At 37.6% G+C, this 21,975-nt stretch overlaps 2 protein-coding genes across 2 annotated transcripts; both read left to right on the forward strand.

Annotated features, from left to right (window-relative positions):
• Nucleotides 1–24: 24 nt before the first annotated feature.
• LOC140937582 (mitochondrial import inner membrane translocase subunit TIM44-like) lies at nt 25–13,544 on the forward strand. The gene is made up of 16 exons (XM_073387138.1): nt 25–78; nt 200–340; nt 3,082–3,183; nt 3,293–3,382; nt 3,568–3,648; nt 3,751–3,810; nt 5,256–5,345; nt 6,010–6,079; nt 7,238–7,307; nt 7,580–7,665; nt 7,996–8,088; nt 8,905–9,029; nt 10,223–10,273; nt 10,351–10,440; nt 11,040–11,150; nt 11,986–13,544. The coding sequence occupies exons 1-16, from the start codon at nt 40–42 to the stop codon at nt 12,103–12,105; spliced, it is 1,419 nt and encodes a 472-aa protein (XP_073243239.1). The 5' UTR covers nt 25–39; the 3' UTR covers nt 12,106–13,544.
• A 1,503-nt stretch (nt 13,545–15,047) lies between these two features.
• On the forward strand, nt 15,048–20,657 carry LOC140937871 (uncharacterized). Its single transcript, XM_073387441.1, has 6 exons — nt 15,048–15,059; nt 16,135–16,643; nt 17,352–17,489; nt 18,447–18,542; nt 19,941–20,062; nt 20,632–20,657. The coding sequence occupies exons 1-6, from the start codon at nt 15,048–15,050 to the stop codon at nt 20,655–20,657; spliced, it is 903 nt and encodes a 300-aa protein (XP_073243542.1).
• The last annotated feature ends 1,318 nt before the right edge of the window (nt 20,658–21,975 follow it).

The following is a 21,975-nucleotide window of genomic DNA, read 5'->3' on the forward strand; positions in this document are numbered from 1 at the left end:
GCCTGCACTAGTAGGTCAGTGATTTCAATACATCCACTCATGCGTGTTTTGCTAGCCAGAAAATCCAAAATGGCGCAGGTTAGTGACGGAATTGTGCAAGTTATGTCACGAGAATCGTTCCTCTTTCCTTGTCTACTAAACTAAACTCTTGCAGGCTTACTAATAACACTTCTTCTTTGTTTTTTTTTCCTTGAAACAGATGCTACTTGGAAGATACGTGTGTCAGAATTGTCGTAACTTTGCACGTGTTGCTATGTTTGACACACGTGCAAATCGATATTTCCGAGGTGCTTCGTTTGTTCCTGACAGATTTCGACTAGTAGAATGCAACTCACAGCAGGTAAAAGCTCATTTAATGTCGTCTTACTGGTCTTCGTACTGGTCTCTCTTCGTAACCCGCTATCCCTGTGACGTAGGTGCACAGTTAAGAGAGCGGGGGGAAATGGAGGCTAATTATAAGTCACTAGGATCACTGAAGAAGGTTCAGTGATCATTGCTGCACGCAATGATCGCAGACATCATTGTGCGGCGAACAATCACTGATAATTTTAACCCTATCTTGTGTTCGTTTTGTACCATATTGTCATGCAGATCACTGGAATTTTTTTAAGTGATTACAGTAGTCATGCAGTCAGGCTTAGGCCCATTTCAAACGTTGTGCTACTGCCATGCCAAACTCAATTGATTGAATTATATTCGACTTTAGCACGGCAGTAGGGTGATGACTGAAACCAAGTCATGCTAGCCCGCAAAGGTTTGCTGTGCTACACAGCAAACGGGAGCTCAACTTGGTTTCAAACGTCATGCTACTGCCTTGCTGAACTCAATTCATAAATTATAAATACATTAGAATATATTTAAAAGTCTGCTAAACCTTTTCTTGATTTTTGTGATTTGTTTTCGGTAACAGCTGTTCTATTCAACTGAATTAAATTCAACGTCTGAAACTAAGTCAAGCTACAGTTGAGCCAGCTTAGCAAGGCAGTAGCATGACGTTTGAAACAGGCCTAAGACAGTTGATAGCAGTTTGGCTGAGCTGCAGAATACGGTCAAACCTTGTTAGGCAGCCCTCTGTTAAGTAGTCAGTCCGTATTAGCAGTCACAAATCAAATTCAAATAATTTGCCTTCCATTCCTAAATTTAACATCTATTAAGACAGTGGTCACTGCTGTTAATTGGAGGCAGTCAGTACCATCCATATATTATTATTCATTCAAAATATATCTCCATTTCTGATTGGCTAAAATCCCACACATAACTCATCATAACAAGCTTCTGTCCGCCAAATTTGGAAGAATTTTATGATATGTGAAAAATGACGTCAGTTGTGCAGCAAATTGCCAGATTATTGAACAGTACTGTTAACCAAGAAGACCTAGGGACGAGGACGAATTGTTTTGGTGGTGAGTACAAAGTGGCGGAATATTTCACTCTTTTCATGAAGAACAAATATGGGAACTATTGGTTAAAAACATAGCAAGAACAACGAGAAGACAACTTGAAAGACAACATCTGCTACTTGGAGAATATGTGCAGTACTGAACAACCCCTTATCTCCTAAACTTTCTGATAAATGGGCAATTTAAGATGAACTTAACATCGATGGAGGTGAGCATGTTTTAGCTTAATTTAAACTAGGAATTATTTTGAATGAATAATCAAACAATCACAACCCCCTGTTCATGAAGGACTTTGAAATTTTCCCAACCCTCAGAAAAATTTTCTTTTTCCAAGCCTTAAGGATGAGCCGAAATTTAAGCCTTTTTTCAAGCCCTTATAAGCCTCGCAACTTGCGCTGAAGAAGGTAAAGATAACTGCCAAACCATGGAGGCATTTTGACCTGCAAGCAAAATAATTGCGTTCGACGAAGGAAGAACGCTTCCTAATCTTCTGGGTTGCCTGTTATCGCGTAGGTTCCCTGTGCACGCAAGCGAAAGCTGACCCGTGTTTTTTCGTTCCATGGTTCACCTTTTCGGCGCCATTTTGAATGACATCACAATTTCGTTGCGCAAAGCATTCTGCCTCGTGCTTCGCTGTTTGTCGGACGTGTTGGAAGGTTCAAGCTTTATTTACGTCATAATCAATTGTCATATGGCAATCACGTGCATCACTGGTTCCATCAGGGTCAACAAGCAAGATGATTACACGGGAATATTTGAGTTTTATCGCTGAACTGATGATTCTGCTACACCTTTTTCGGTCAATGCCGTTCAAATCGAGCTGGAACTTCGTAGAAACACACAAATAAAGACCAGGTAACATTTGTGCCGTGAGAAGTTTACCCGTGCGTTTGAGTCTATTTATATATTTGTAGTTTAACCTCTTTACGCACGAAATATATTCTGAGATAAAGTAAGCTGTTGTTACAACTGTAATGCTTCATTCATGTCTGATATATCTACGCGGGCCATCTTGCATGATAAGTATCTCGCTCCCTGAAGCAAGCTTAAGTTTTAAATATGTTAAACTGACGTACATGAACTTAAAATAATCATGAGATGAAAAGTTTGCACAATTGCAAAAGATTCTGTCCTGTTCTCTGACATCAGTAATCTAGCAAAAACCTAATATGTTTCCATCGCTGCTATGATCATTGTTTTCATTTCAAGTTGTGTCACGCGAGAAGCCAGGACTTTGTAACCTTCGAGGCTACCATTTTTTCGAAGTTTGTAGTGACATGTTTATCTTTTTAACAACATAGAACTTTTTACGATCTATTTTACATTTTTATCGACCATGCTTGAGGGAGAATAAGACAGGAGTAAAGAGTTAATGAGTGAGATATTTTGAAGCTGTATACGCGAAGAGCATCTCTTAAGAAAAGAATGTTTACCTTTTAATTCATGATCTCTTCCATGATTTGAAATAATGCTTGACGACACAAAAGCCAATCTGGAGCTAAGAAAATTCGAACGCACTCATTAATCTATGATTACTTCTAGTACTTTTCTGTATTTAACTGTGCTGTAGTGGAGTAGTTCACAGCTTCTTTTCTGTTCTTTTCTCCATAGACTGATTAGACTTCTTCTGAATTTAATAAGTCATTTATCTTATTCACTTGTTTAATTTTTTGTACTGCAGGTCAGATGGTTTGCTTACAGAAGACCAAATGAACAACCCGGCTTGATAGGAAGATTTATAGAAAATATAAAGGAGGGCTTTGAAAGAAATAAAGAAATGCAGGTATACGTTCCTTGACCCATAACTTATTTTTCTTTTCTTTTCCCTAGCGAAGTGATTTTCACAAGCACATAATTATTTATTTCAACATGTTGATTCCTCCGCATTTTAGGAAAACATAAAGAAATTTCAACAAGAAGCTAAAAAATACGAGCAATCTGAAACACTCTCAAGTAAAGTCAGAATTGCTAACAAAATTAAGGTAAGTTTTCAGTTTGCTGTAACAGTGGTTTTAAAATAGGTTCCACTTTCAAAAGATGGATCCAGGGGATTCAAATACCAAAATTCAATCTTCTTGATATGAGATACTGGCAGTATGTATCTGTCATTTGCATAATTTACTCCTGTGTTTCTTAGGACTTACAATCGTCATTTTGTTTTTCACAGGACAGTGTGTCATCTGTTTCAATGAGGACTTCTGCTGTTGTTAAAAGTTTCTCTGGAGCCTTTTCTACGAAAGTGTCAAAGGTACTGTAGATTGTGTGCAGTGATGTTGTGTCTTAAATACATGTACTAACAAAAAAAATACTATTGTCAGTTCCAAATTTTATTGGTGTTGTTTTTCATCAGGCATATGAAGAGGCAACAACAAGTGAAGCTTTTAAGAAAGGCAGAGCTGTTTCTGAAGAAGTATGTTTTTAGCCTTTACAAATCATAACAATCAAGTCTTAGGCAAAAGTTATGCCGAGGAAATTTCATATGAATGGTAACAACATAGGATTTTATCCGCAGATTTAAAAGTTGGATTGCCAAATCTTGCCTTAATGTAGTGCTCGCATTTATATGATGAACCTTAACTGCTGAAAGAAAACTTAAAAATTCATAATTGACCAGGATTCAAACCCTGACCTTTGCAATGAGTGGACACTGTCAGTGCTCTTTCTAAATAAGCTGAGCAATCAAACTGGAGAGCTGTTCAAATTATTGTGAATTTGTAATAACAATAACATGCAAATTATGTTACTGTATTTATGTTACAGTTCAAAATTACAACTGTATATGCAGGTTAAATTTTTTTAACTTAGGTTGATTCTCTGTTTTCGTTGTCTCCTAGCCCTAATTAGTCTCGCTTGCTTTACAGTGTACAATCTAGCTGCGAGACTGAAAATATGAAAAGCATTATTTTTTTTTGCATGTGTGCGCACCAAAAGGGATCATGGTCCTAGGCATTCTTAGCAGAAACTATGGAAACTGGGGATAAGAATTATGACATGACAAAAACCATGCATAGAATTAAGCTTAGGAAAGATTAATGCAAAAATTAATCAATGCGAGCATTGGGTCGGTCCACAAATTCTATCGCTTGAAAGCTTTTATTACTCTGGAACAAGACAGTGATAACCTCAGTGGCTAAAAAAAAGAAGAATCTTAATGTAAAACTTTGATGGCAAGGCTCACTGGTCAGGTGTTGTAAACTTTCATTGTATGCAAATAAGTCTTGTGTTGAGCATGCAGTTTACTTTTGACACACGTAATTCAGAAACAAATCGTTGAATACAATATAAAAATTAAATATCCTGAAGGGTTACCGGTCATTTGGATATAAGTTTATTCCATCTAGTTTTAAATAGTTTAATTTTTAAGTTTAACAAACTTGGCTTAATGAATGAAGAATATTCACCCAAAGTGCTTATCTTTTTCACACGCAAACTATACTTAAAGAGATTGAAATTTTTTTGTAATTTCAATGCTCAACTTTTTATTGAAATAAATTGTATCAAAACGAGCGGTTACCTCCTGAAGAATACTCGATGGCTGATAAAGTAGGAAGTAAAAAACTTTTAGGGAGGAAATCCTGTTTTGTGTAGAATTAATTGCCTCCTTATTTCTTATCTTATCTCCAAGCAAGCGAGACTGAGTGGTTTTAAGAGCATTCTTGTTATTCAGGAATTAGGGCTAGGAGACAAAGGATAAAGAGAGTCAACCTATAGGTTTCAAAATTGTAACCTGAATATAATATTTACATGTACATCCACATAAACAAGTGTGAACAGGGAATGAAACAGAAGCAGTAAATTGCCTCATTAATCTAACTGGCATGTTTCTTTTTTTTTTTTTTTTTTGTTTCCTTGTAGCTTGCTAAGTCTGCCAAGGAGGCTGCCTCAAAGGTTCAAGAACAAAGTGAAGTGATTGGAAAAACAGATACTTTTAAGGCTATGTCGGCAGTAAGTGATTAAATAGGCCTTTAAGCTCCAATATCCACAGGGCTTTCAATAAACACTGACAGCTGACGAAACACATCGGCAATTGCTCAGAGCAGTTGGCTACTTTTTTCTAGAAAGATAACTGAGAAGCAACTAGTTTGAATAATGTGGTAAATAAAAAAGGATCATAAAATCTGAATGAATTGGTTTTACATTATCCTTTAGTCATGTTATGGGGAAGTGCACTCCCAGACCCCCTCCCCCCTAGAAAAAGGGGACTAATGGCCCCTTGTTGATACAGTTGGATACTCTTTTCATACATGCCGGCTACTTGAATTTTTATTAAAACCCCTGTATCCATGTACAATTGCTCTAGACTGAGCTCCATCCATTTTCTTCCTAGTTGGTAAAATTTGTTTAAAGATCAAACCATTTCCCCATGATAGGTGATCATTCGCATTAATTCTTGTATTCTTTTCTCTTGATTATGGTTTGATATGTTATATAAGAAAATTGATGTTGCGACTCGTGATTTAAAGGGGTACAGAGGATAGTAGAATGTTTTGATGATTAGGTGTTTAGAAAAGAAAGTGAGCGGCATACATTGTATCTGCTACTTATATTTCTTTAATATTGTATTTTAGTGCAGAATAGCATTTAAATTCTATTTCCTTAAAATCCACAGGGCTTTCAAACAGTTAAGAAGGAAGTTCTCGATGAAACACTTGAACAGTCCAAACCTTACAGGACCCCAGGTAAGCACAGTGTAACAACTGCTGATAGAGTTTTGTATTCAAGAGGTTACAGTGTACTCGCATTCATGTAAGTGAGCAAAATGTGGTGATCGTTGGGCTGTCATTTATAGGCACGAGCCAGGTGTCACTCAACCTCTTCATCCTGTCTGGGACATAATTATGCTGTAAGGCAACAGTCATCATGTATGTTGCCACTCAACCCTGAGCTTTGGACTGCGCTTTAGACCCAACTCGTCCAGCTCTTTCATCACTATTCCAGGGTTTTCAGTAAGGTTTTAAGTAGGTGGCAAAAGCCTTGGAGTAGGCGGAGAAGGAAAAAATGCATGAGTTACTGGGGGGCTCCTGGAAAAAGTTTTAAATATGGGTCTCTTAGAGTGCATTTCCAGCTTTTTGAAGCAAAAATTAGATTGTTTGAACAGAAAACAGAAATCATTAAATTTTGGTTTTTTGGAGGGTAACTTCCAAAGAAAGGTTGGCAGTGAGTTCACGTGAAATAGCTTTCAAATTTCAGTGGCTGCCAGGTCTTATTGAGAACTCTGCTGTCCTCAGCTAGGTGGTTTTCTGCCTGCCTCTTTTCCTCCCCCCACTTGGAATCTATCTCAAGGCAACCTTACGTACGTGTATCCTTAGGACATACCCCCACCACTTTGGAAGGAAAATAATACAAATGTAGGTCTACAACACAAGAAAAATGTCATATCTCTGGCTACCTTTCCAACATTATCAATCCACTTATCTACAATGTCCTTCAAGATAGTGACAGACCTGAAAAGTGCAAATTGCCAGTGTTGTTAGGGCTGCAAGAAATGTCATAGTGTACATAGGAGCAAAACTTAAGGAATATCCATGTAGCATTATCACTATAATTTGATTTCCTAAGTGGCTGGGTCAGTGGTGGAAGAGCTTCAAATAACTAGCTTAAGTGTTAACTGCAAGAATAACTTTCTTATTTATTAACTGCATTTTTATCTACATGTTATAGCAATACTCACACTGACATCAGCTATAGATTTTAATGTGCCAACCAGACGCGCATTGTTACTTGAAACAAAATATTCTATTGTTTCACTCATTACAAATTTGAATATTATTAAAACAATGTTTGTAAACAGTGAAATCTTCTATAGTGATGTTGTTCTTGTTTTTGGAATGTTTTAGAAAAGCTTAGAAGGAGAACTGGAGAAGAAGGTGAAATGGCTAAGAAGGAGAGAAGAATCGATGCCAATGAGTATGTGTGGTTGTCTTTTATAATAAATTTATTTTTCTTGTATTTTATTATGGGGATGGAAATTGCACTGTGCATGTCTTTCAACATGTTAAACTAGGTGGCATTAAGCATAGATTTTGAGATTTTGTGCTTCATGCTGAGTGTATACATGTATCTTACAGTTCAAAGTTTTCATATATCATGTTTTCACCCAAGAGCTCACCTGTTATTTCACTGGTGTTTATATAATAATAGAATATATTTTTTCATGTGTCTTGTTTTTTTTTTTTTAGGGATGCTACAGGGATGGTTCTCCACAGAGACTCTAAATGGTATCAACAATGGCAAGAGTTTAAAGACAACAATCCTGTAGTGACTGGTAAAGTTATGACATTTACAACCTTACTCTTTTCTTATGTACCTGCAATGATCATGACCGATAAAATTAATGCAGTTTTGCAAAAAAATTTTTGTGGCTTATTTACATTCCACATAAAGCGGGAAATGAGATGTTTTCACTTTGAAGTCATACAGTGATGGCGAAGAAATGAACAAGGAAGTGTGCTGCAACTGCAAAGTTGTTGTTAAACATTTTGCTTTTTTGATGTTCTAGTTGCCGTTGCTGTGGTCAGCCTATTGTTTAAAGTTACATGCAGTCCTGCTAATTAAGTAAGCAATTATTATTGACCCACTTAATAATATTTTACAGGTCTTTTCAATCTGAAAACAAAATATGATGAAAGTGACAATGTGGTTGTGCGAGCCTCAAGAGTGGTAACAGACAAGCTACAAGATATTTTTAGTAAGTCAATGTTAATAATACTTCAGTGAATTTCATAGTCATGCACAAGTACATTCATGAACAAGGGCAACAAAGTGTCACTTTTCATGATCATTATACTGCAAAGGGCCTGAAGAAAAAATTGACTTTTCTTGCTTGCCAGTACATACATGCAAACTTGAAAATTGTCTAACACACATAAAACGGTTCAAAAAAATTAGTAAGACAAATAAAAAGAAAAGAAAAAGTGGAAGGGAAATTAGCGATAGCCGAAAAGAAGCAATCACTTTTGTATCGATCTCTGTTTTAACTGCATTTTCAATACCAAGTGCAGTGTTTTTTTGCAATTTTGCCACACACAAACATGCAAAGGCTGTGACTGCTGCTTGTGTAACAGGGTCCTACATGTGTATTTCCAAGAGATGACTACCTCACCATACAAAGAAAAAAGTAAATTAATTTTATTAGAATCACCTGTGATTAAAACCATGTGGAAGGCAGGGTATGGTGAATTTGGTTATCTTAAACTATCGCAACCAGCGTCTAATTTCTATGTGTAACAATCACTGTAAATCGCTGCTATAGTGATTTTTGAGGGGCTTCCTCTCGGAATTTTGGGGTTGGGGTGTGCCATGGGACTATAAAACCTTTGGCTTACTTGTACCAGTATATTGGTCCATATTCAGCCGCAATTTTACTTCCCTATTGCAGGCATGTAAAATGAAAAGTGCATCCTATCCAACACTAACTGAGAATCTATATACCACTAATCAACTTCCCCAACATGACTTTCTATAAATATCAGTCCACAATTGTGTGATTTCAATTATTTTTTAGCTGATGTGTTCTCACAATCTGATACTGCCAAGACAATGGCTGAAATCACAAGAATAGACCCACAATTTAACAAAGATAGCTTTCTCAAAGAATGTGAATTTGAAATAATCCCAGCTGTTTTAGAGGTAAGGTCTAGCTTGAGCTTAACAGCATTAATTTTGCTGTTCATAAGTGCTTCTATGTCAACCAGACTTAACTGTTCTAGTACAGTATACACAGCCTTATGATAGAACTAAAGCCTTTGCCCACAATCATTGTCATAGCAACCTCTGTGATCACTAAAATCATGGATAATAGGGAAAGAGTTTATATTTATTTATAAATTATAATCTCTGCACTTGTTAGACTTCTTTTAACTTATGCTAGTGATCGCGTAGCCTCCCACGCAGGCATTTTTAGTAGAGCTCGTACTTTGTCCCTCCCCACAAACACCTGTTCAACCGAGAACAACATTCCTTTCCCAAGCGTAGCCAATCACATTTGTTCTTTCCAAATTCTGGAAGGTTGACCTTGACGGCAGGGTAACCCAACAATTACTCAATCTGCATAAAACAATGAGAAAGCTTTATGACCTCTAATAAATGTTAGACTCAGAGATTTTCTCAGTTAGATTAAATTAGAGTACCCCATGCCCTGCATAACCTTAGCGATGGAAAGAAAAGAAGGAAAAAGGTAACTCTCTGGTCATGTTTTCACACCATCACAAGCTTGTGTGTTTAGCCTGTCAAACTGTTGATTGGTCACTTACCGCACAAATAAAACAGTGGGAAAGGAATTTTGTTGTTGGTTGAGCAGGCATTTGTGGGGAGGGACGAAATATGAGCTCCCCTAAAAATGCCCGCATGGGAGGCTAGTGATCACAATGATCATGATGAAAACACACCCTGCTAGCAGACCCTATCTGTCACATGATCAATTTTGGCATTCTCAAGAAAAGACTCTTTGTAAATTGTGTAATAAGTTCTTTGATGAGCATGTGCTGCTTGTTGGTGGGATGCATTTTCAACCCCAGGTTTACTAGACGTGCGCTTGGCATAGTGCGAAAATTAGTTTGATAATGGAGAACAAGATTGCATTCTACAAGCTTTTGGCACAACCATTTCTGGTATCGTTTGGGTGGACAAGCAATACAACTTTATGATTGGTTGATGGTACTCAAATCAACCATAAACAAATCACAAGTAATGCTTATCCACCCGAACAACCCCAGAAATTGTTGCTCCACAAGCTTGTACCCATTTCCCTTGCAGTTTCTGGAGTGGGGAATTTTGTATTATTGTTTTTTAATTAAAATAATGTTCTTACTTGTCTTTATTAGGCATTTCTAAAAGGTGACCTGGATATTTTAAAAGATTGGTGCCATGAACCTGTAAGTCCAAAAAATTGCATTTTTGCGGAATCTTCTTCCATCAGTTTTTGTTATTGAGCTAATTTATTTTGTTCCAGGCTTACAATGTACTTGCAGCCCAAATTGAGCAAACTCGGCAGCTTGGACAAAAACTTGAGGCAAAGATCCTTGATGTTAGAGAGGTTGATGTAAGTTGGCTACATTGTATACTAGGGTTTGAGACAATAATCAAACATAAATTTTTCTTAATTTTACTTTATCATTCATGCCCATTGTTTCTGCTTGAACTTACTACATGTAATCACAAATATAATAATTAATTAAATTTTTCTTTGTACATAAAATGCAATATTATTATTTTAATTCCTGTACAGTGTATGCTAAGCTGAACAAGAATCTTTTGATAGGACCACAGTGTATGTGTAGATATCACAAGATAATAAGTGCTACCCTCGTGAAATTGAAATACATATTATTAATTTATTTTTTTTTCTTAGCTGTATTTCTTTCATTGGTAATAATGAAACAGACATCACATTGCATTTCCAAAGGTGCTTGAAACTCTATAGCCTTCAATGGGCCTTACCTAAAAAAACCAGAATGGTGATGACCACTTACTTTAATAGTATTGTTACATTAATTTTTTACATTTGGTTATTATCTAGCTGCACTTAAAGTTAAATAATATATCAAAACTCACCATGAAACTTAGTCACAAAGATACCCTAACCTGTAATACAGAATGGTATCTTACAGTGTACTTCCTGTTTTGTGTATAACGTTGCAGGTGGCAATGGCCAAGGTTATGGAACAAGGGCCTGTTTTAGTTCTCACTTTTATGGTACAACAGATTATGATCCTTAGAGATGCAGTCGGTAATATAATTGAGGGTGGAGAAGTGAGTATTTGCATTCTTGTTAACATTGTTATAATTAGTCACTCCAACTTATATTGTTCCTAATTAAAGGGGCTCGGCTTGAATGAAACATCGCAATGAATATTATTATAACCATATTTTTGATATGTGAAGGAACACATAAGGAATAAAGGCTGGCTTGCCACCTGTGCATTTCCCATAACACGCCTTGTCCTCCCCTTCCCTCACCGGAAAATAAATTCATGACCTCTTGGTATTACAGTTATCTCAAGAGAAATTGAACTTTGGGGGGCAAACAAGGTGTTTTATGGGAAATGCAGGAGTGGCAATTAGAACCTAACTAGGATAGGAGGCTCAAAATATTGAAGCAGATTAAAACAGGCTACATATGGGTAAACCTTTCCCAACTGTTTTCTTCATTCCAATAACTTTGTGTACTCAGATCTGCTTGGAAAGTCGTTGTTTTACTGCAGTGATTTTGGTAATAAAATCATTTGCCTTGACACTATCACAATAATATTATTATTATATGATGCTGATGATGATGAAGGAAAACTATTCATAACTGTGTGATTTCATTATTTTGTTTTATTCCTGTAGAAGACAGGGCCAGCCTTTTTATTTTTCATAGAGTTTAGAAGTACCCATTATTGATAAAAATAGGTAAAATCAAAAACAGAAAGACTGGCAAATTTCTGGCAACCAATGATTTCTTTGTTAATTTATTTATTTGTATGGTTACAGTGTACATACGTCTTCTTCTTTAATAGTGGCTTAAACAACTGAGTTTAAAATTTTCAGGATTTAATCTCTCTCATATTTGGGCAATTTTAACTGCCATTTTTTGTGTCTGCAGGATAATATTGAAAATGTTAGCTATGTATGGGCACTGTGTAGAGATCAGAGCATACTGGATCACCGGTCAGCATGGAGAGTGCTTGAATTTGGGATTCAAAACAGCAGCGCATGGCTTTGATAAACCTTTACGCTGGTTCTTAATAGTGGCACAAGCATAAACACAAGTCTAGATTCAAGAATGTTCACACTTGGGTTACATACATTACCAGGAGACATTTGCAGGAGCAGAATTGTGAAATTTAAGAAACCCTTATGTCGGCAATACAGGGCACCCAAACTCACAACAGCTTAAGTACTGGAAGCCAAATTATAAGGATTTGTATGGGAATTTATTGTAATGTAGATAAGTACACATAAACAGCCATGAAAGTGTACATACCTCATAAAGAAGAAGACCTTGTCTTCTAGAACTACTTAGTAGCTAGGTGAGAAACCAAAACATCAAACCTTGCTAAAATAGCATTTACAGGGCCTAAACAGTAAGAAAACATCACAGACACAACTCTTTATAAGGTATGTACACTTTATTGGCTGGTTATGTGCATTGTAACCATTTTATCGATTTTACGATAATTCACATACAAATCCTTATTATTAGGCTACTAGTAGGCCGTTGTGAGTCTGGCCCCCCTGTCAAGTGTATTGGCAACAAAAAATAAAGTCATCATCCTGGTTGCTATTGGTTATACCTGTGCCCATCATGTTCTCATGTGGAATAACATTGTCTTAAGTATAAGCAAAAGAAGAACAGATACTTAAAAGATTTTTATACTTATGCTTTTGTAATGGCTGCCCTTGCTTGTATGCAGTTTCTCACTTTTGTACTTTTGATTACACCTGTGTCTCTATTAAGGACTGGGCTTTAAAGAGAAACCAATTTCGCTGTATTTACTCAAGCTGTTTAGTTGGCTTGGTCAAAGACACACAGATGCCACACTCTCTTTTAGAAGAATGTCTGTTTTAACCAGAGAAATATTAAGGAACTGCAGCATGGCATGAACTGACATCTCCTACATCTGGATTTCTACTAGAATGAACAGGTTATTAATTTTATTTATGTAAGAAACAGGAGAGAACTGAATAATAGCAATGATCAAGGAGTCTTTTGTACACGTCTATTGTCAGGATGTAGAACACCCGTACATGCCAATTGAATAACACACCAGTCTAAGTAAACCCTGACCCCCCCCCCCCCCCCCTCCCCCTCACCCTGGGTTATAGGTGGGGATTGGTTCTGAACAAATGCCCTACCATGTGGAGAAAATTTTTATGGAAGATACTGGTAGCAGGAATTGCCCCACCCCCTGGGGCAACTAAAAATGTTTCCAATGCGAGTTGTTTTCCCTTACGAAATGAAAACTTCACAAAGCAGTTGAGTTGATAATTAATGTCAGTTTAAAGGTAACAACTTGCAAGGGATGACAGGCCGCACATCTTCACCAACGTGAAACCTTTGAAAAACCTTTTACATATTGCTCCAGTGAGGAGAACTTTTTCAGAGATTTCACACTTTAAAATTTGAAGGATGATATAGCTTCTACATAGCAGACCAAGATGCGGCTCAGTACAATTTATGTTCAGCAGAGGAAAATTGTGAAAGTTTAGCAGAACCTTTAATGAGCAACAGAAAATGTAATCAGTTCTACTCAAAATTATAATAATTTTCCGCAGCTGCTGTAGGTGCGATCTTTGTTTTCTCAAAGCTAGGTTGTGTTTTTATAAAGGTTAAAATTTGAAAAATAGGTGTCTTGCCTTGCTTTTTTGTCAAGTATAAAAACATCTCCTTAAAATGTTAAGTGATGTATAATTGCTCCTAAAAATGGCGAGGGATTATGTTGTATATTTCCGTTTGAATTTAAAGCAAGATTTGCGTTTTACTATACAGTTGTGTACTGTACAGAGTCAATTTAGACATGATAATTTTTTTTAAAAAAAATTTCATGAGTAAAAAGCCCCACATCCCCGCAGACAGGGGCGACAAAAAGGCTCGAATCCCCCACCAACTTGGGACTCAAAGAGCTGCCAATAACGGACCAAATCCCTTCCAAAGCCCCACATATCCCGGAGTGGGGGTTTACTTTGAATGGTGCATAATGCTGTTAACTATTTTACACAGCTGATTTAAATAGTCAAAATAAAGTTATGGTTTGATTTGCAATCTCTACAGTCTTCGCCTCGCAGTGAAAGAGAACCTTAAAAAATTGACGCTTGGCCCGCCTCTATTTTTAAGGTTCGTTCACTTTTGGTTGTTTGTCCGTGATCTTTGTGATGAAGGAACTGGGGAGCACCCGATTGGATGTGATGGCAGTTAGATGACTTAGAATAAATAGTAATCGTTGTATTTTAGGCGTTCACGGCTTTCTCAGTTATACAGTTATTTCATCGGCGGATTTAGTTACATGTAAGTCATGAATAAGCAATATCTATACAACTAGCAAGTCCCCGGCCTTCTTTTCCTGAATTTCGGGTATTCGCCCATGGATTTAACTTGGTTTTCTCACCTTTGAAAAGAAGTGATTGTTTTGTGGGAGTGAGCAATGCAGTTTGCTTTCAGTGTATACGGAACTATTTCATTTGTTTAAATGTTTCTTACCTTCTTGACGCACATGATAAGCCATGTGCCTGTCTGTCGTACCTTTGGCGGTTTAAAGCTCAAATAGTCCAGTCAGTCGGCGAGTTTTTCCTAGAATTTTAGGGTAGATTTCAATGACAATCCGCCATCTTGGTTCTCAATGGCTGTTCAAATAAATTGGATACACTTTGTCTACCATCTATGAAGAAGCTACCTGCCGCTTAGGCAAAAATCGCAGGCTTGTGTGATGGCGCAATCTGAATTTGAATTTTAGTCCAATCAGCTTGCAGGAATTCCTCCGCGTCACAGATGACGTAATCGGTTGATATATAAAGACACGCCATCACGCGAAGACGTCAGTTTTTCAGTGACTTTGAACAGTGCCTGAAGGACCTACGTTACTGTGATTCAGAAAGTTTATCTAAACCAAACAAAGTTGTTCTATAATGGGTTGCAATTTATCTAAAATGCAACTACCGCGCCTGAATATGAAGAAGAGGGTAAGAACAACTTACAAGGACGAAAATTTTTGTAATAAATAGTGAAAATAGCGGATAATTTGCGCCATTAACTTTGTCGTTTGATTGCGAAGGAAAATCGTTTACATAGATATATGCGTCAACACCTGAGGTGATCGAAGAAGCGCCAGTTGCTAACCTGCGCAAATACTAGTGTAACAGCAAACGGTCATTTTGATTTTAAGTCATTCTATAGACTTGCCCGTAAAAAGCTACTAAAGTTAAGCGAGAGGGGAAAAAAACCTAATTTTAGCGAAGCGCGAAAACCAAAAGCGAAGTTTGAGATGGCTAAAAATATTTGAGAAGCGCATGCAAGCGAAAGTTCATGGTTCATTAAGTCAGAGTGAACAAGAAGCACACAATATCAGCAGGCAATTAGGCTTTGTTCACACTATAACGGAGAGCTTTTGCGCTAACAAAAAAGCCATAGGGCTTCTGTTCGCACATAAAGTGGAGACTCGCATAGCGGATAGGTGTTCAGACTATTAGCTTTTCGTGGCACCACGTAACTGTTGCCCTTTCCAAATCATATGCTGTCTGAAACTTTATTTTGAGGGGTAAAATGTTTCAGTGTTAAAAAGTGAAAAAAAAAGCTGCGAATAAAATTCGCCAAATCGCCAAAAAAAAGTGGCGACATCAGAAAATGTCAGCGTAAATTTACATGGCCCTTCAGGGCCTCGTAAAGTTCACCTTCGACAGACAAAACTTTTAACCGCTCGAAAAAATGTTACAGCTGTTTAAAAATGCTGATGTCAACTGACTGCCTGTCTCCGCTAGACCCTAAGGTTATTCCAGGCGGCCAGTACTCTAATTTTGCTTTTAATATATTTTCATTGTCTTAATTTATTGTTGAACGAAGAGGGTGAGTACAAATAAAGATAAAGACTGAAAGAATCGAATCGTATTTAAATGCGCGGAAGAGTGAATATAGAAACGTACTGACTGTACAATTAGCAACTATTTTTCGCCCCAGAATGGCCCTTGCCAATCGGCTGCCCATGTGGCTTCCGCCCTTTAACGAGTTCAATCTTCTTTCTCTCTATTTTAACTTTGTTAGGCCACCAAGGCAAAGGCTTGGTCTGAGGAAGAGACTGAGATTCGATCCAGTCCTACCTGTGAGCATAAACAACTGCCACAGAAAACAACTGCCCAGACCTCCTATGCCCAGCCAACAAGTCATGAAGACTTTTCAATATTAGCTTTCATGGCAGGAAAAGTTTCTGATCATGACTGGGTTTACGTGAGTCAAAGAGAACAATCAAAACCCAGGGCCCGAACTTTGGCTGCGCGTGGACGTTCTAAAGTCCCGTTCGCAAGCGGCTTTGGAGAACATTTTTCTCCCTTAATATCTATGACTGAGAACCTTTCAGAGTGGGTGGAACCATATGATAGAGAACTTCTTACTAAGAATCTTAAAGAATGCTTGGGATATCAAGGTCTCAATGCAAATGGGTTTCACCTGCTAACGTTGTCTCCAAGACCTTTCTTAGAGATGAGAACTAACTATCAGCTCCCTCTCTATGTTGTCTCTATGGTGAGGGTATCGGTCTTGGAACACTTTTTACGGTGGGTATAAGTGAAAGGTATTGCTCTCTAGCCTGGGGCCAGGTTCTGCAGTAGGGAAAAAGAGGATAGAAAAATGCTTGCCGAGTTTGTTTTTCTTTTTTGCTTTTTCATCCCCTATTTTTTCTTTTTTCCCTACTGCAGAGCCTGGTACCAGGCTAGTTACTCTCACGGTGCCTCACTCCAACCTTGCCCCAGTTTTTCATGAGGGGATAGCACCGAGGTTAGCCACCAGATAAACCGCTCTCCAGTGGATGAGCATTAGAAAAACCAATCGCTTTATCCACTGGATTATCGAACGGATAGCCACCCTTAAGGCCGAGGGATTTTGCTCCCGGAGCATGCTCCAGGGGCACGCTCCGGGAGCAAACCTCCTCCGTGTATACCAATGATTTCATAGGTATACTTTATCCTCGGGAGCAGAATTTCCACTCCACAAAATGCTCCACGATATTTAACCGGTTAAATATTTGGAAGCAAGCAAATTGAGCAAACTTGAAAACGCTCCCTCATGTGTACTGACACGTGCAAAATGAACCTGGAGCATGCTCCGGGAGCAAAACCCCTCGTGTTTATCGGCCTTTATGAACAACTGGGCCGGGCGTACAAAGATCGGAGACGGGATTTGAGAGTCTTGGGGTCTGCTTGATATGCCAGTAAATTTAACATGATGTATCTAATGGATTGGTTTTATTTCATTTTAAACTTCAGATATATCCCGGGTGCTATCCAGTCAAAGGTGAATGACACTCCCTTTGTTCTCGTGATCCGGGATATTTGTAACCAATCAGGGCGTTCTTCGTCTTGTTCCGTATTAGTTCTCAGAATCCTGCAGAGATTACAGAGAAGGTAAAAATTATCTCATTTCATTATCGAATGCGTGCCAGTTAAGTCGATCTTTATAAGTGCCAAATTCGTTGTATCGCGCTGCGTATTTTGGAACTTCGAAGGATTTTGGGTTTTTATGTTCCTTCAATGATCTGAGCGGACCTCTTAGCAAACAGATGTTTTAGGTTTACTTGAACGAGCTCAAAAGACCATGGTTTGTGATTGGTGATTTGGTGAATTTCGATCCGTTTTGTTTGTTTCTGTGTTTCAAGGTTCGTTGCTTGTGATCGTCCAGTTTCGGGCAATAATCGACCAGATTGCTTCGAAGATGTTTCCTGGTCTTTCCTATTCTTGTCTCTTACAAGAATAAAGCAGTCTACATCCTATCCTCGACAATTTCCACTCACCATCGCGATTTCCTTCGCTATTTTTGAGAATTCTATAGAGTCATTCTCAGTTTGCGGGCCAAGCTGGGCGAGTGCGTTGCATTGTGACGTGTAATAACTCCGCCCCACTCAAATGATTGAAGGAACAGAAAAACCCCAAATCCCTTGAAGTTTGCAAAGCGCGCAGTGCAATACAACGAATTTGGCTGTAAATTTTGATTTCCTTTGTATCTTTTTAAATGAATATTGTAAATTAAGATTTAAATAAAGGTACATGCACAATAATTTATAAATAAAAAAAAAGATAACAATATGCTATGGTCTAAGAGTATACGTCATGATGGAAAATTGTTTTCCATTTGTCAATGCACTGAATACATACGCAGAATACGGTCCCAAACTGATGTTGCTGCATGTAACAATGTTGGATGAAGTGGGACAGACAGTTGGATCGTCGGTCCTTAAAAAACATCTACAGAGCTCCTTTTCAAATCGTTATGCTTCTTAGAAAATTCAATTTACATTACATTTAAAAAGTGTTCAGGGTATTGTAAATTAATAGTACTTAAAAATAGTATCATTTTTTTAACAGGTTTAGAGGACAATTGACCAAAATTGTCATCTACTGCGCCGCTGGTGAGCTGCACAAGTATCTGTTTAAAACTCGATTGCAGCTCCACCCTAGCAGGTAGGCAAACAAAACGTTTCATTATAAAGCACTTGTTCACCGTACATTGTTGTCAAGTCCCTGTACAACATCTTCCCAGACCGTCTCGGCCAATTCATTTCGGTGACGTATCCGAGAACAATCTCTCAGACCACGTAACCTAAAAAGCGTAAGGACCAGCAACAAACAATGCAAATGAGCTTCTATTCGACTTTTAAGTTATAATACTATAGTGAGCTATTAATCAATTTATAATGGTAATAGGACTGAGTGGAGTCCAATTGGTGATTGACAAATCGGACTTCCGCTCACTAGTATGATTCCAGACCAAATTGGACAACACGAAGTCCTGTTACCACAACCATTGTAATTTCCGAACGGAAAAAATGCATTGTTTTTTTGTGAAAGAGCTTTTAATACAAATTATCCCAAATTAGAGAAAGTGTCACTGGCAGAGACACTTTCTAATGTTACAAATGCGTCCATTATGTTAAATCCCAAGTTTGGTAGGGTAAGAGGTCGTTGCTATGGTTATTTTTATAAATTCATAAATTCTGTGATTGGTGGACCTCCCTGAGTACACTTTTAAAATATGATTGGCTGATCATATTGTAACTGTCCGATTTCAGCCAATTGTCTCATTATCGTCCGATTACAACCCTACACAATGATTAGTGATCATGAGAAATAAAGCAGTTAATGCACCAATCAAATTTAAGGAAATTGTAACTGTTATGATTAAACATGAATTTGTCAACTGTCAACTAAGACTTTATCCTGCTCGCGGGCTGAAAAGACTGAAAAGGAACTTGAGCAAGTGACTTATTTGCTAAACACTATACTCTTTATTTAATTTTAAAATGCCAAAATATAAACGGCCGAGATGTCGATCTTCTAACCAGTAGAGTCCAGATATCTGTTTCAACAAAATGAGTAAATAATAACACCATTCAGTTTGGCAAGGTAGAAGACTGATCACTGTGATGTCTGAAAATACGTACATTTGAACATTGAAAATAATTCTTATATTCAAGATTTGCGTTTTCCAAATCTAATCCCCCTCCCTTTTCCCTTTCTCCCAATTCCCTACCCTAATCTTTATATGGTTGCCAGATCTTCCTTTTTGCGCGGAGAAAATTAAGACAAACCTAGTTGTTTAAAGGCCGATTGGTGCTAACCCGAGGTTACAGTTTAATGTAGGTTTCTTTTTCTTTTATTCAAAAGCATCTTCTCCGACAATTTTCTCGATTCTTTTCAGAGCATCCAACCATGCATAAAATTGTAGACAAAAAGAATTTAATTGAATTTGCTATTTAAACTTTCACATCTTAATTCAAATTCGCACTAGCCCTTGGTTATCAATATCCCTGAGCAACCCGGCCCTGTGATTTCTTATATTTTTCTTTTCTTCCTTTTTAGGCGCGCTACCAGAACTTTTGAACAGAAATTAGTTTTTGCCAACCAATTTACCCCTCGAAAGCTCAGAGACGCCACAGGTCAGTACAGTACATTTGACCATTTATTCCACAAATGCGCGTTGGGTATGAGTTGGCTATAATCATCTCATATCCGACAAGCGCGAGTGGAATAATTGTTTTAATTAAAAACGCCCACAAAAAAACGAGAATTCTTCGCGACTTTATTTGTAAAAACCAACGGATTTTCAGCTTGTTTTTAATTTTGAGCAGACGCGAGCAGTTACCATACTTGGAGAGCATGAGATAATGGCTCATATACCTTGATGGCTAAGCCAATCTGAGCTTTAGAATTGCATTATCCGATAACTCAGTTTTTAATAATAGTAGATAGGCTTCGTAATCACGTGGCCAGATGAAAATCTTACTTAAGCAAAATCAAGATAAAGTCAACTCTTTTATGGATAGTATATAGCATATAAGCAAGACATTCTCCCGCAAGGCGTCAAAAAAAGCAATTAAACTACGTCAGTTTTGGAGACGCGTTAGCGCCTCGGCTCGTCTTACAATCCTGAAAAAAGTATACTTGAGTATTATGCCTAGGCCCATGAGGAGATGCTGGGAATTGAATGTTAAAAGGTTAAAAATTTTTAGGAGAAAAATAACCAACGATATATTCTTTTTCCGTTTTGCAGGTTTTAGAGGCGTCCCAGCAGCATAAAAACTGTATAATGAAATTTTAATTGAGAATTGTTGCTTCGAAGAGACACCTATATACTTATGTTCATCTGGGATTTCTAAGAAAAAGGAACATTTTCGTTATTGTTTTGAAGAGACACTTCAAGCTTGCCCTCGTCTGAAGCTCAGTTTAAACAAAAAATTGTGATCTACTGTTAGTCAGAAGAAATTTTTCCATTCACAATTGCCACTGCACTTTAATTCAGCTTTGTTGCTTTTTGAAGAGAGAACTGTCTTTGCTTACGTTCATCTATTTCACGAAAAAGGAGAACATTTAATGTGATAATAGTTACCGTACTAAATTAAGTTAAATATATATATTTTCTCTAAGGATATTAGCTTGTATCGTCAGAACATTTTAGTTGTTATTAGCTACAGTTGATAGCCAACGCAACTGCACTGTCACGAGCTGGCTAACATTCTTACTTGAAGTTTATAACACGTAACTGTAACTACCTCTGGATGCAATAAGGGCCGACCATTTGACTTTTGAGGGGGGTATGGGTGATATCAGAAGACATATCCTGCAGACTGATTTCGAGGAAAATAATTCTTGTAAGGAAATACCTGGGGGGAAAAATTTCCTACACCGAAAACAAAATATCTTTCATGGCTTATAATCCTGGGGAAAAAATCTTACACCTTGTATATTGGGGAAAAATTCTTTTACCAGGAGTTTGGAGGAAGAACAGTTCTTTCCCAAACCAAATCACCTTTACGTCCCCCTCCCTCCCCCCCCCCCCCCCCTCCCCTTCAAAGGTCAAATGGTCGGCCCCCAAGAACTCTTCTATTGGTCATAGACTAAGTTCAAGTATTTTTTATAACGTCGACAAAAGAGACGGAACGTCTTAGGTGAAATACAAGTAACCAATCTTATCTGATTTTTTTATAAGTTTTGTAATGCCTGGGAACCATTGAACTTAAAAATGAAACAAAAATGTAGGTACAGAACGGATTTTATCAATTCCGTTCCAAAAGAGGATCATAGATGCCTATGGACCTCTTTTGGAACGAAACGGGTAAGATTGGAAAGGGTGAAGAACCATTTACACGTAAATCTTATCCCAGCCGTTCGTCACTTTTCATTGACATCAAAAGATTTATTCTATTCATGCCCTTTCGTTACATTAATAGGTCTTTGCTGGTTAATGTATATAGTCTAATCTATTAAGATCAATATATAAATAAATCATTTGTGCACAGTAAATTCTGTGTCTGCCTGTTCTTTTGATCTCGTTCAGTGTTGTTGTTGTTGACTTAAGCTGTCCGACTACTCGAACTCTGTGAAGCTTTTCAGGTTC

The sequence above is a fragment of the Porites lutea genome, chromosome 5 (genome assembly GCF_958299795.1).
Source record: "Porites lutea chromosome 5, jaPorLute2.1, whole genome shotgun sequence".
Classification (NCBI taxonomy): Eukaryota; Metazoa; Cnidaria; class Anthozoa; order Scleractinia; family Poritidae; genus Porites; species Porites lutea.